Source organism: Solanum pennellii, chromosome 12, assembly GCF_001406875.1.
Source record: "Solanum pennellii chromosome 12, SPENNV200".
NCBI classification, from domain to species: domain Eukaryota; kingdom Viridiplantae; phylum Streptophyta; class Magnoliopsida; order Solanales; family Solanaceae; genus Solanum; species Solanum pennellii.
Genome location: NC_028648.1, coordinates 60,359,263 through 60,372,777, shown reverse-complemented (window position 1 = coordinate 60,372,777; position 13,515 = coordinate 60,359,263). Strand labels below are relative to the sequence as shown.

The following is a 13,515-nucleotide window of genomic DNA, read 5'->3' as shown; positions in this document are numbered from 1 at the left end:
ACCACCCCCCCTCCCTACCACCCACTATCCCAAATTAAATGTAAAAAAAAGTTTCATATTTTTTATGGCTTTTAAAAAAAAAAATTCTTACCACCCAACCTTTTATCATTTGTTTTTCGTTTGCTTTTACCCATTTTATCCATTTAACTACCCATTTAAATATGGGTATTATTCGTTTTGTACCCATTTTAAATGAGTTGGATAACTAATTCATTTAATATGGGTAATATGAATGAATACCTATATTATTTACCCATTTTGCCACCCGTAGCACCAAAGTGGGATTATGATGACATTATCCATAGCCTGCCTATTTTTAAGGAAACTGGCTTGGCAAGGTCCTATGAGTTTACCTGTTAGCTATGATCTTTGTAATTATTTTGTAAGTAGTGTTGCTAAGACTTATGGATCTAAAATTCTCAAGGCTTGATGCATTTTGGGATTAAGCATACATTTGTGGTATTTATACTTGGGTCAATACATTGCTTAATCCAAGGCTTTTTAACATAACTCTTTTATTGTTTATCCAACTATATTATTAAAAATAAGTTAGAGTAGAATATTTTACTCATTATTACTCGACTCATTTTTTATTTGACTCGTTCATTTGTCACCCATTGTATATATGATCACAAATTAAAGGCATTTGTTGAGGAGAAAACACTCTTATAAGAACAAAATTCTTGAGAAAATAAAGGGCTTCAAGTGAACAAACCTCACCTGAATAGTTATTTTGATCTGATAAATGCAGTAAAAACATACAAATTAAATCTCTTATAAGTCGAAGTAGCTATTGAGGAAAATACATTCCCCATATAAAGGCGGAATTGATTAATCTACTTCTCTAACGGAGTTGGTTCCTAGAGTTAGAATCTCAACCTTTATTTCACCAATACAAAGCAATTTATATATTTTTTCGTAACGATATCAAGTCCTAGATATATTTCGCGACAATTAATTAAAGAGGGTAATGCCAGAGGTTTGGTCTCCCCTATACTTACATTGAGTAAGTAAATAATTTGAGAGCTATAAAAACAAATAAGGCCATTGCAATGATTCGACTTTCGAGTACATAATGATACCTGATCTTGACGTGTCTGAAGGCACGAGTTGTAAAGAAAATCTTTGTAGTTCGCGTTTTATTAGGTGAACACGAAGAGGATATTAAAGTGTTCCAAGCTTTAGAAACACATCTGAATCGCATGAGAGACTTGGCAGGCATCCATGAGAGTATTTCGAATACTATATCATCTCCACATTCAACTATGGAACTAATTTTTTTTTAGATTCGTTCAATGTTTGTTTGTTTGCGGCTGTGAAGTCTATAGAGTAAACAAGAAGAAATAAACCTAAAATTAGTTATACAGGAACTATTTATATGCAAATTTTAAAACATTTTTTTTAAAAAAAAAAGGGGGAACATTCAAATATAGTCACTAAAAGATAGCCTAATAACTCTCCATAGCTATAGTGTGATAATTACAATTCGTAGCTACATGTTATCAGGAGGAGAGAGATGAGCGAGACTGGGAGAGAGAGGCGAGAGAGGGGAGAGGCGAGAGAGGGGCAAAAAGTGGGAGAGAGGTAAATTGTATATGTATATTGGTTAGATAATTGTATATTATACATATGTATTTGTATAAAAAGCAAGTGAGATTGGGAGAGAGATGAGAGAGGTTAGCAAAATTGGGATGGGGAGCAGAGAGGCAAGCGAGATTGGGAGAGAAGCGAGCGAGAGAGGGCAGAGAGTGGGAGGTGAATTGTATATGTATATTGGTTATATAATTGTATATTATACATATGCATTTGTATAAATGGCAAGCGAGCGTGGGATAGAGAGGAGAGAGGCAAGCGATATTAGGAAAGGGAGGAGAGAGGCGAGCGAGAGAGGGCAGAGAGTGGTATATGTATATTGATTAGATAATTGTACATTATACATATGTATTTTTATATTCCGGCAAATTATACATATACAAATGTGGCTAATTATACAAACTCGAAGTCAGCCCACAAAATTAATGTATAATGTTAGTCGTGAGTGGTAATTATAGCAAACTATAACTATGATGAGTAATTAAATAGTATAAATCTGTTTAGCCGCGTAATTTTCCCTTTAAAAAAGCCTACAAGGCGTTGACAACCTTGAGTCATGCAAGGATCATGGCGGCTAAGCCTTACAAGGCTAAAAGTTGTTGAGCCATGTAAGGATCATGGGTTTCTACGCCTCATTTTTGAAACCCTGATTTAGATGTTGTTACAAATTGTTGCCCTTTTGGTTTCATAATTAATCGAGTTGCCCTTTTAGAATTTTTGAAAAATTTTGTGGCCTTTGTAGTTTCGGACTCTATTAGTTAATCTCTTGTTATATCCCAACCATTTTAATTTTTTTTTTATGATCTGAGTGCATATGTTTCATTAAAAACGAGGACTTATAGAAAGAAATCACCTATCAATACTTTCTTAAAATTCATTTGAAGTTTTGACTTCAAATGAATAAATGCATTTTTGAATAGTAAAGGTGTGTAATAGGTTACCATAATAGTTTAAGCGTATAACTGACTTTTCGAAACAAGTTCAAGAAGAAATCTATGAGCATTTTGCATCCACAAGTCATCCGAGATTGCGTACAAATTAATATATCACTGTATTTATACAGTTAAAGTTATTACCAAAAATTTTTTATATATTGTGACTTTGAACAACAAAAATCCCAAAATTAGTGATGAAGTCTCAAATAGCATTACAATGTCATATGGTGAATACTGAACAAGCGAGGGTGAAAGAATTTCAAACTTTTCTTCTCTGAAGTCGAAGTATCCGAGATATAGTATCCCATCGAGGAGAATTTGTATATGCTTTCCCAAATTTATATATTTTTATCATATTGATACATTTGATTTGTATAAGTTCTGAAAATTTCCTACATGTATAAATACACAATTTGTATGTACTTATCATGTTTGAATATTGACAAACGAATTATACAAATGAACTTACCCTATTTGTATATTGACAAGTGAATTATACAAACAGAAATACTCATAGCAAACAAAATTATAGCTATGGAGAATAATCAGGAAAACTCTAGCTAATGATGCTTATTTAGTTGGGAAAATTGTATATAATAGCAAACTAATAACCTAAAATAAATAGAATAGCTAGGGTTTGATTTAATTGTGCTCCATAGCAAACGTTAGCTAAAATTTGCCAGCGTCTCTCTCCCAGAAATCTCGCTCGCAACTCTCCATTCTCGCTCGCCACTCTCGCTTTATACACAGAAGTGTATAATTCTGTTTCTGTTTTGTATAAAGCGAGAGAAAATTGTATATACACATGCAAAAATATATATCTTCGTGTTATACACTTAATTATACAATTTACAAACATTTTACTTCAAATATTGCAGAGAAAAAGGTCAACGAATTATACAATTGCGAATTATACAATTGCAGTGAAATACAATTTTCTCTAGCTTTATACAACAGAAGTGTATATATTGTGTTTCTGTTTTTGTATAAAGCGAAAGAAAAACATATATCTTCTTGCTATACACTTAATATTGCAGCGAAATAGGCAGTGAATTATACAATTGTGCATTATACAATTGCAGTGAAAATAGGATAGCGAATTATACAATTGCAGCGAAATAGGCCAGCGAATTATACAATTTAGGCCAGCGAATNACGAAATAGGCCAGCGAATTATACAATTTAGGCCAGCGAAATTATACACTTGTATATGTATAGCGAATTATACAGATGGTTACTTCATGTCTTACCTAGGGAAGTCTTAAGAATGACTTTAGATAGGGAAAGTAAATTGAATAACTAGACATGATCTAAACTTAGGTAGCCTTAAGGATTATTTAGGTAATCTTGGAGAGGGTGTTATGGACGTTCTCTTCTTGAATTACTTAAGTAAGTCTTTTGATAACCTTTGGGAGGAGAATGTCATATTATATATATGTTATTGCATGAATTGAAAATGATAACACAATAGATAGTCTAAAGTATCTATTAGGTGTGTGTGAAGGGATTGTATGGGCGGTTGCTTCATAACTCATTCAAGTGAGCCTTAGAATCATCTTGGTTAGGAGGACCTCATAGTTATGTGTTTTGGATGTATTTTGATGTTATATTGTGATATGTGAAATTTAGATGAACTAACCGTGAAGTCACTGTAATGTCATTGTAACTTTCATATAATGTGGCTATAAATTGTAATGTCTTCTAATTGTGTGGTTTGGTGTTTATGTGATTCTTATGTTTATATTATGAAGTTTTAATCAAAAAGAGCATGTTCCTCATAAATGTCTGTTTCTCATGATTTTATGCATTAAGTCATACTTAATACAAGTGTTTGTACTGATTTCATACATTTTGTTATATTTAAAGCTATAGGTGGAAGGTGAGAGGTATCTTGGAGCAAGCTTGGAATCTAGTTGTCGTTTAAGCATAGTTGAAGTATGTCCTCACTTGACTCGAGGGCATAATCATCTTTAGACTTCTTTATTTCAAAGTATTGTAATATATATTAGATTGTTATATTTCAATTGTATGGGTAGTGTCCCAAGTATTTCTTAAATTCTAAGGATGGCATGTATTGAGACTTAGAGTTTTCTATTGTTTTAATATGAAAGAAATTTTAAGATGTTTTCGTGTGAAAAGTTTTAATTCCGCACTACTTTTCATACATGTATGCAATGAATGATGTCAAAGGGCTTGTACAAGATCTCCGAGAGGTCAAGTACGCCAACGTCGCACTCCGAGAGTTCCATATCTTCTAGGGTGTACTCTCGGGTTGTGACAGACTTTTTCATACTTTTTCAATATACTTCTTCCGTTCACTTTTCTTTGTCATATTTAATTTTTCAAGAGTCGTATGACCTACATTTTAAGATGTTGTGAAATTAGGTCTTATTCCTAACTCAAACCAAAAAAGCTAGCTCAAATGGAGGACAATGGAGGCTCAAGCTAATTAGTGACCTAAAGCCAAAAATTATATATATATATATATATCGATCTTATGGTCTTAAACATATCATGTGGAAGCTAAATTTAAAAATTAGTCCATAAAAAGGAAACATTCTTTAATGTTTGGAAACAAATTAAAAAAAAGACAAGCAAATTTTAAAATATATATAGTATGTTTTTTTTTTTTGTTAGAGAAGGCCTACAATAATTTAATTGTGGGGAACCTTCACATATAGCCACTAAAAAATAGCCTAATTATTCTCCATAGCTATAGTTTGATAATTATAATTCGTAACTACATATTAGAGGTAGGAGAGAGGCGAGCAAGATTGGGAGACAGAGAAGAGAGGCGAGAGAGAGAGGGGGGCAAAAAGTGGGAGAGAGGTGAATTGTACATGTATATTGGTTAGATAATTATATATTATACACATGTATTTGTATATATGGCGAGCGAGATTGGGAGAGGGAGGAGAGAGGTGAGAGAGATTGGGAGAGAGGCGAGCGAGAGAGGGCAGAGAGGGGGGAGAGATGAATTGTATATGTATATTTGTTAGATAATTGTATATTATACATATGCATTTGTATAAAAAACAAGCGAGATTGACAGAGGGAGGAGAGAGGCGAGCAAGAGAGGTCAAAGAGTGGTAGAGAGGTGAATTGTTTATGTATATTGATTAAATAATTGTATATTATACATATGTATTTGTATATTCTGACGAATTATACATATCCAAATGTGGCTAATTATACAAATTCGAAGTCAGCCCATATAATTAATGTATAATATTAGTCGTGAGTGGTAATTATAGCAAACTATAGCTATGATGAGTAATTAAGTAGTATAAGTTTGCTTAACCATGTAATTTTTCCTTTTATTATTACTAGAACAAATAGGCCCTTCGATTTTAGGGGCCTAAGGCGTATGCCTAATTTTTAAAGGTATTGAGCCACCCTGATGGAGGAAGATTATCCAAACCTTATAACGAGTCCATTCATCTCATTAACCACCAATATAAGACTTTTGTCATTCATTAACAGATATATTCTTTCATCATTTTATTATGACAAGGATTGCAATTTATCATATTTTTAATATAGTTGATCTTTAGAATATAGTGAATAATTAACCAAATTAAATAGAGGTTCAAAGATTATTCAGATTAACTCTCATAAGATAAGGTGCCAAGTAAAAATGAACTAAAGAAATTAAATAGTATAATCAATTTATTGAGTTACTTAAGATGTGCATTAAGTTAGCAATTACCATGTTCGGAGTGCACCAGTATCTGATTTTGGATCACCTTTTAAGTCATATCAACACTTAATTAAGCTACAACCATAATTAGAAATGATTAGGAAAACTTATCTCACCGGGTGTCTACATCAAGCCAATATATATATGTCATATTTTTAAATTTATAATCCATTTTACTTCACTGAGTCACATAATAATACATTTTATATCGGCTTGGTGTAAACGTCCGTGCGGGTAAGTTTTTTCCAGAGACCTTACAAAATTGTACAAAATAAAGATATATATACTAGGTCAATGAAAACATAAATTAAATTTCGGAATTCATTCAGAGTTACAAAGCAAATTACCATATGCATTTATGGCTAGATTACATATTAATTAATACCAAGATTTGTTGTTTCATAGACAGACAATTCCATTGATCCAATGGGAGAAAAAATATCAAGTTCAAACAAATCAGAACTTGCACAACTTGCACCCTCATCTTCATCTTCTTCAATCATTTCAATAATATTCTTGTAGAATTTTAGCTCATGAATATGGTTTTTATTAATGTTTTTGATAGCCTCAACATTTTGTAATTGGTCCATGTCCAAATTCTTGTGCCCACATGGAGTACTAATAATATTCTTTCTTAAGCAAGTTGACTTTAATATTCTATCCTCATCATCATTTGAGGAAATATTTGCTTTTTTCCCATTTGTAAAAAGTGAATTCAAGAAACTTGATAATGGAGGTTGCTTAACTTTCTTTAATTCTCTATAAATCTTCATACCTCTTGACTTTGTCTTCTTAAAACCATCTTCACCATGCTTAGGCTTTTCCTTTGCTGGAGAAGAATCTGTTGAAAATTTAAATAAGGTATATATGGACAAATTGGTTTAGGAGAGAGTTATAAGGTTAACATTGAACTATGAATTTACCTTATATATATCAACAGTAATATAAAAAAATATATAAAATTTAACGCTATTAGGTCAGTCGAAAAGTATTTACACAAATTACCGGGGGGTGGGGAATAAGTGAAGTTTGTAATTTTAAAAAATACTACTAAATGAATGAATATTCAATGAATTATTGGTTCGTTGGAAGACCTTTAATCGAATCAATTTCTGATTTGACACACGTTTTTTGAAACTTGCATTTTGTAATAGTCATAAAATTATAAGGTGAATTATCTTAAAATCGAATAAAGGTGACCTGATAATATAAAATGAACGTGATTATATATGGGCAAATATACTCACCATAAAAGTTGAGGTCTTTGGGATGTTGGTGCTTGTGAAACTTTTCTTGCTTAGTTGAAATGCTAGTTTTAATTGGTTTAGGCCTATTTTTAAGACCATACCAAGAAAAGCTAATACTTGAATTAAAGTTTTTTGATTTTTTATCTTGGCCAGCTTGGTCAATGGAGTGGCAAATGGGGGGTTTGACCAAGAGAGCAAAAAAGCATGACATAATGAGAAATGGATTTGGAAGAACTAAGAGAATGAGTAGAAAACAAGTGATCAATGAGTTTATTCTTCTTCTTCTTTCTTAATAAAAATAATATTATATTCCTCATTGGACTTTTTATATTGTCCCCCAAGCTCCTACTTGAAGGGCAAATGAGGAACAATGGAAAATGGATTCAAAAGTTGTTATTTCTTTTTTTTATCTCTCTTTTTACATTTAAGTATCTAATATTTGAAATCATAATGCTTAAATAGATTTGCGAGTATACTGAAAAGATAATATAAGAAAAGAGAGTTCGAACATATGAAAAGGAGTAGCATAAATATCTTTATGAGATAATTCAAAATGTTGGCGATAAAATGAAAGATAAAAATAGATTGAGAAGAAATTTAAAAAAAAAAAAAGCGATTCGACATAATATGATTTAAAATTTCGATAGATGAAATTGTTTGGCGATTCTAGTCCCTCCACTTGTCAAATGTCAAAGTCCCTCACTCAACTTATCAATTCACACAATGTACAACTTTGTTTTGCTACTTTTTCCATCCTATCATAGTACTCGTTACACTTTTTATGGATGTGATATATGCTTAGCAATTAGGAACCATGTTGGCTTATAATTAACACAGTCTAACTGATCTTGGATATTTACTTCTTGGGGAATTTATTTTACAAAAATTATTTGAAAATAGAATTGTTATAATGAAATTTAAAATTTTTCAAAAGTTATTTTCACAATCATGCACTAGGGCTTATTGTAAAAATTATGGTAGATGATTCAAATTTTTTTGTAAGTTTAAAATTTATCGTTTGTTATTCACTTTTTAAAGTATTAAGAAACTTGTCCTAATTTTCTTTTGAAAGACTTTTTTCAAGTTTTTTTTAATAATATATGATATACGATTCAATCATATCATAATTTCTGTATTCACTCTATATCAACGATACAATAACGGATTGATTGGAGAACTTTTTTAATTTGTTTTGATAAATATAATGTATAAATTTATATTGATTAGGCAATTATTATTCCACAAATCAGAGATTGTATATATATATATAAAAGGGCAAATTTATCGGTGACCCTCTAAAGTTGATATCAAGTTTCACTTAGACATCTTAACTAGGCGATATTCATTTTAGACACTTCATGTAGGGTTTTGTTGTGTCATTTTGACATTTTTTGCTGACATGTCAAAGTGAGTGTGATACACTCAATAGCAGGGCTTAATTTAGCCATTTTTTATTTTATTTTCTCTTTTTCTTCTCCATTTATCAAGCTACCACCATCCACCTTTTTTCAAGCTTAAACTTCTTTAATAGAGATCAAATTTTTTATTCAAATTCGTTTTTAAGTCATTTTTTTTCTTCTTCATTGTATTATTTTTCTAAATCTACCATCACCTTTCTCCTTTTGGGCCGGAAAATGAATAGCAACACCCATATTTCTCATTTATTCTCTCTTTCTTTCTTCCTCTCCCTCTTTTCTTTCAAAAAACAACACTAAAGAAAGAAGAAGAATAAATATGAGAAATAGTAAAAGAAAAGAATATTTTTTTAAAAAAGCACAAAAGAGATTTTGAGTGTAAATAAAAAAAGAGATTTTTTTACAACAATATTTTATTTTATTTACTAAATAGATTTTTAAATGATTTTTCATTGAAAATAACACATGTAATCATTTAATTGATTAGTTATCACGTCACTAACGAGTGTATTATACTTTCCTTCAATTTTTTGCTTATTATCAGAAAAGTGTCAAAATAATATAACAGAACCTTATATGAGATGCATGTCTAAAATAAACATTATTTAGTTAAGATATTTAAATAAAACTTGTTATCAACTTTAAGAATCCAACGATGAACTTGACATGTATGAAATGTGTCATGATATTTGTCATGTCTCAGTCACTTTTAATTTGGAATATAATTGTTGATTTATTTATTAATTAAGAATTGAAAGAGAGAATCCTTCTGAATGTTGCATTTGGGACAACATGGCATGATGTGTGTTTTTAAAATAATGAAGGAAGAAAAGTGGTAATAATATCACTTGTGTACCAATCAATCAAACAATATAATGTATGAGTCTAATTTTTGCAAGAAAGAAATTAAATAAAATCAAACTGTCGGTTCAATAAATACAAATTAGGAAACAACAACAACAACAATAATAATAATAATAAAGTCCAAAGCCTAGGAATAAGATAGCTAAAGCCTTTGTTAAAGCTGATGAGATAAATGAAGATATTAATTTGTGTTGTTGGTTGGTAGCATTGTGTACAGAATGAAGTTGAACTTCTTTTGTTTTTTTCTTTTTCTTTCACAATTATTGTTCCTTAAAATTGAAGTAGATTAAGAAATCATTTGATTTGATTAAGATTAAGATGTCTGGATCTGATGAATACGAAATAATTATGCCTATTTATTTTTCAATATCTGAATATGCATAATTCATTTAGTTGTAAACATAATAAAAATATAAATCAAACAGAAAATTATTTTAATATTTTAAAAGAATTAATTAAATAAAATAAAATTATTATTTGATTAAAAAAACGCTAGTGATAGCATAGATGGTTCGTAGTAAAGGTGGTGATGATAATAGTTGGTTTCAATGGCTAGTAAAGGTGGTGGTGATAGTTGTGATGGTGGGAGTGGTTGGTGTTGATTAGAATGATGGTGGCAATTGATAGTGGTAATAGTTGTGATTGCAAGGTTCGATAATGTTAGTGGCTGACAATGTTGATTGTGGTGGGTGGCTGAAGAATGTCTAGTGGTTAAAGACTGTGTTGGTGGTAGTTGACGGTGGTTCCAGTTGAGATAGTGATAGTGGGGATTAACCATAGCAATAGTAATTGTTAAATAGTGGTCGTTGAGGTGGTGGTGGTACTAATTAACGTCGACAATGATAGTGATGAATGAAGAATGTGTGGTGGTTGACTATGTGTTGCTTAGTAATAGTTGGTGGTGTAGCTAGTTTTGATGGTAGAGGTAGTTGACAGTAGGGATTGACCGCAATGGTGATACTTGTTGGGAAAACGCGGACAAGCACAAAAATATATATGGTAAAAGTAATGGAAATAAAATGGGAAAATAACGACACCAAGAATTTTACGTGGAAACCCTTCTGAATAGGGAAAAAACCACGGACTAAGAGGAGCAATTGATATTACTATAGTAAGGAATTTTACACTGTGTAGTCACGAATACAATACTCAAAGTGACTACTACACACTCAAAAGGAACAACACTCTTTTGGTTTCCGTCTTACTAAAATATCGCTCACACTCTATTTTTCTTCACAGACTATTTTCTTGTATAGTCTATGGAATACCTCACTTTGCTCTCAAAATGGTTTTTCTCTCTAACTTGGTGTGTTCTACAAATGAGCAAGAATGCTCTATTTATAGAAGGATAAAACCATGCTTATGTCACTAATGACATAGGTAAATATAGCAAAGTCAAAAGTGGTTGCAAATCTTACCAATTTGCCAACTACCAAATCTTTTCTTTTCAACTCCAATTACTATTCCTTTTTAACAATTGCTTGTACCAATTGAATAGCTAAAGTTGACTAAAACAATGGGATGGATTCAACAAATCTCCCCCTCCAGTCCCATTTACTGGAAGAAGGTATCTTCAACTTCTTTAGAGAGAGCTCATACCCACAAGTTCTTTGCATAACTCAAACTTGTCTTTCGGTATCATCTTGGTCAGCATATCTGCAGGATTTTCACTTGTGTGAATCTTTTTGACGTGAAATGATTCATTCTCCACTTTCTCACGAATCCAATGATATCTGACGTCAATGTGTTTTGTTCTTGCATGGTACATGGAGTTCTTGCTCAAGTCTATTGCACTCTGGCTGTCACAATAGACAATATACTCCATCTGATTCAAACCAAGCTCTTGAAGAAATCGCTTTAGCCATATCATCTCCTTGCCGGCTTCAGTAGCCGCAATATACTCAGCTTCAGTTGTAGATAGTGCAACACACTTCTGCAACTTTGACTGCCATGATATAGCTCCCCCTGAAAAAGTAAACAAATATCCAGTAGTGGATTTTCTGTTATCAAGGTCACCTGCCATATCAGAATCTGTATAGCCTTTCAAGATTGGATTTGATGCTCCAAAACACAAGCATTCATCTGAGCTTCCTCTAAGATACCTGAGTATCCATTTCACAGCTTCCCAATGCTCTTTTCCCGGATTTTCGAGAAATCTACTGACAACACCAACTGCGTGAGCAATATCAGGTCTAGTGCACACCATTGCATACATTAGACTTCCGACAACGGAGGAATATGGAACTTTGGCCATGTTCTCTTTTTCCTCCCTAGCTGTAGGACACATCTTCTTGCTCAACTTCATATGACCAGCAAGAGGTATACTCACAGGCTTCGCATTCTTCATATTGAAGCGCTCCAATACGCGTTCAATGTACTTCTTCTGGGACAAATAAATCTTCCTTTTATCTCTAAGACGAGTAATTCTCATGCCCAAAATTTGCTTGGCATGACCCAAGTCTTTCATAGAAAAAGACTTACACAACTCTTTCTTCAGCTCGTCAATCTTGGAAGTATTCTTGCCCACAATCAACATATCATCCACATACAACAAAAGGATGATAAAATCTTTGTCAGAAAATTTTTGTACAAATACGCAATGATCTGAAGAAGTCTTCTTATAGCCTTGCTCCCCCATAACAGATTCAAACTTTTTGTACCACTGTCTGGGAGCTTGTTTTAGGCCATAGAGACTCTTTTTAAGTTTGCATACAAAATTTTCTTTACCATCTACTTTGAAGCCCTCAGGTTGTTCCATATAAATCTCTTCTTCTAGGTCACCGTGAAGGAAAGCCGTCTTCACATCCATCTGCTCAATCTCTAAATTAAGACTAGCAGCCAAACCTAGAACTGTGCGAATCGAGGACATTTTCACAACAGGAGAAAATATTTCGTCAAAGTCAATACCTTTCCTTTGACCGAATCCCTTAACAACCAATCTAGCTTTGTACCTGGGCTTCAAGTTGTGTTCTTCAACTTTAACTTTGAACACCCACTTGTTCTTCAAAGCTCTCATGCCCTTGGGCAATTTTACCAACTCATAAGTGTGGTTCTCATGCAAAGACTTCATCTCGTCTTGCATGGCTTCAATCCATTGATTCTTGTGCTCATCTTCCATGGCCTCCTCATAACATTCAGGTTCTCCCCCGTCAGTGAGTAACACATACTCATTGGGTGAATAACGGGAGGAAGGAAACCGCTGTCTTGTGGACCTCCGAAGCGGAATATTTGATTCGTCCACAACTTCATGAGCAACAGGATCATCAATAACAATATCATTGTTATTATCAACATCAACATGTTGATTCGATACATGATTCTGGGCGTCACCATGATTATCAAACCCAACAACATCATGCACACTTGTGTGAGGAACTTCATCATGATGAACTATACCATCAAAATTTGAAGATTCTACCTTCTCCGCTTTGTCAATATCTTCAATTGTTTGATTCTCCATGAAAATAATATCACGGCTTCTCACAAGTTTCTTTTCAATTGGATCATATAGCCTGTAACCAAATTCATCTAGGCCATATCCAATGAAGATGCATTGCCTTGTCTTGGCATCTAACTTTGACCTCTCATCTTTCGGCACATGTACAAAAGCTTTGCAACCAAATACTCTCAAATGGTCATAGGAAACATCCTTTCCATACCAAACACTATTTGGTACATCACTTTGCAAAGCAACAGCAGGAGATAGATTAATAACATGTGCAGCGGTCAATAAAGCCTCACCCCAAAATGAGTTTGGCAAC

The 13,515-nt window shown here is 32.6% G+C and overlaps 1 protein-coding gene across 1 annotated transcript; it reads right to left on the bottom strand.

Moving 5' to 3' along the window:
- Positions 1-6,525: 6,525 nt before the first annotated feature.
- On the bottom strand, positions 6,526-7,749 carry LOC107006910 (protein BIG GRAIN 1-like A). Its single transcript, XM_015205419.2, has 2 exons — positions 7,476-7,749; positions 6,526-7,069 (listed from the first exon to the last, which is right to left on the bottom strand). The coding sequence occupies exons 1-2, from the start codon at positions 7,684-7,686 to the stop codon at positions 6,603-6,605; spliced, it is 678 nt and encodes a 225-aa protein (XP_015060905.1). The 5' UTR covers positions 7,687-7,749; the 3' UTR covers positions 6,526-6,602.
- Between the last annotated feature and the right edge of the window lie 5,766 nt (positions 7,750-13,515).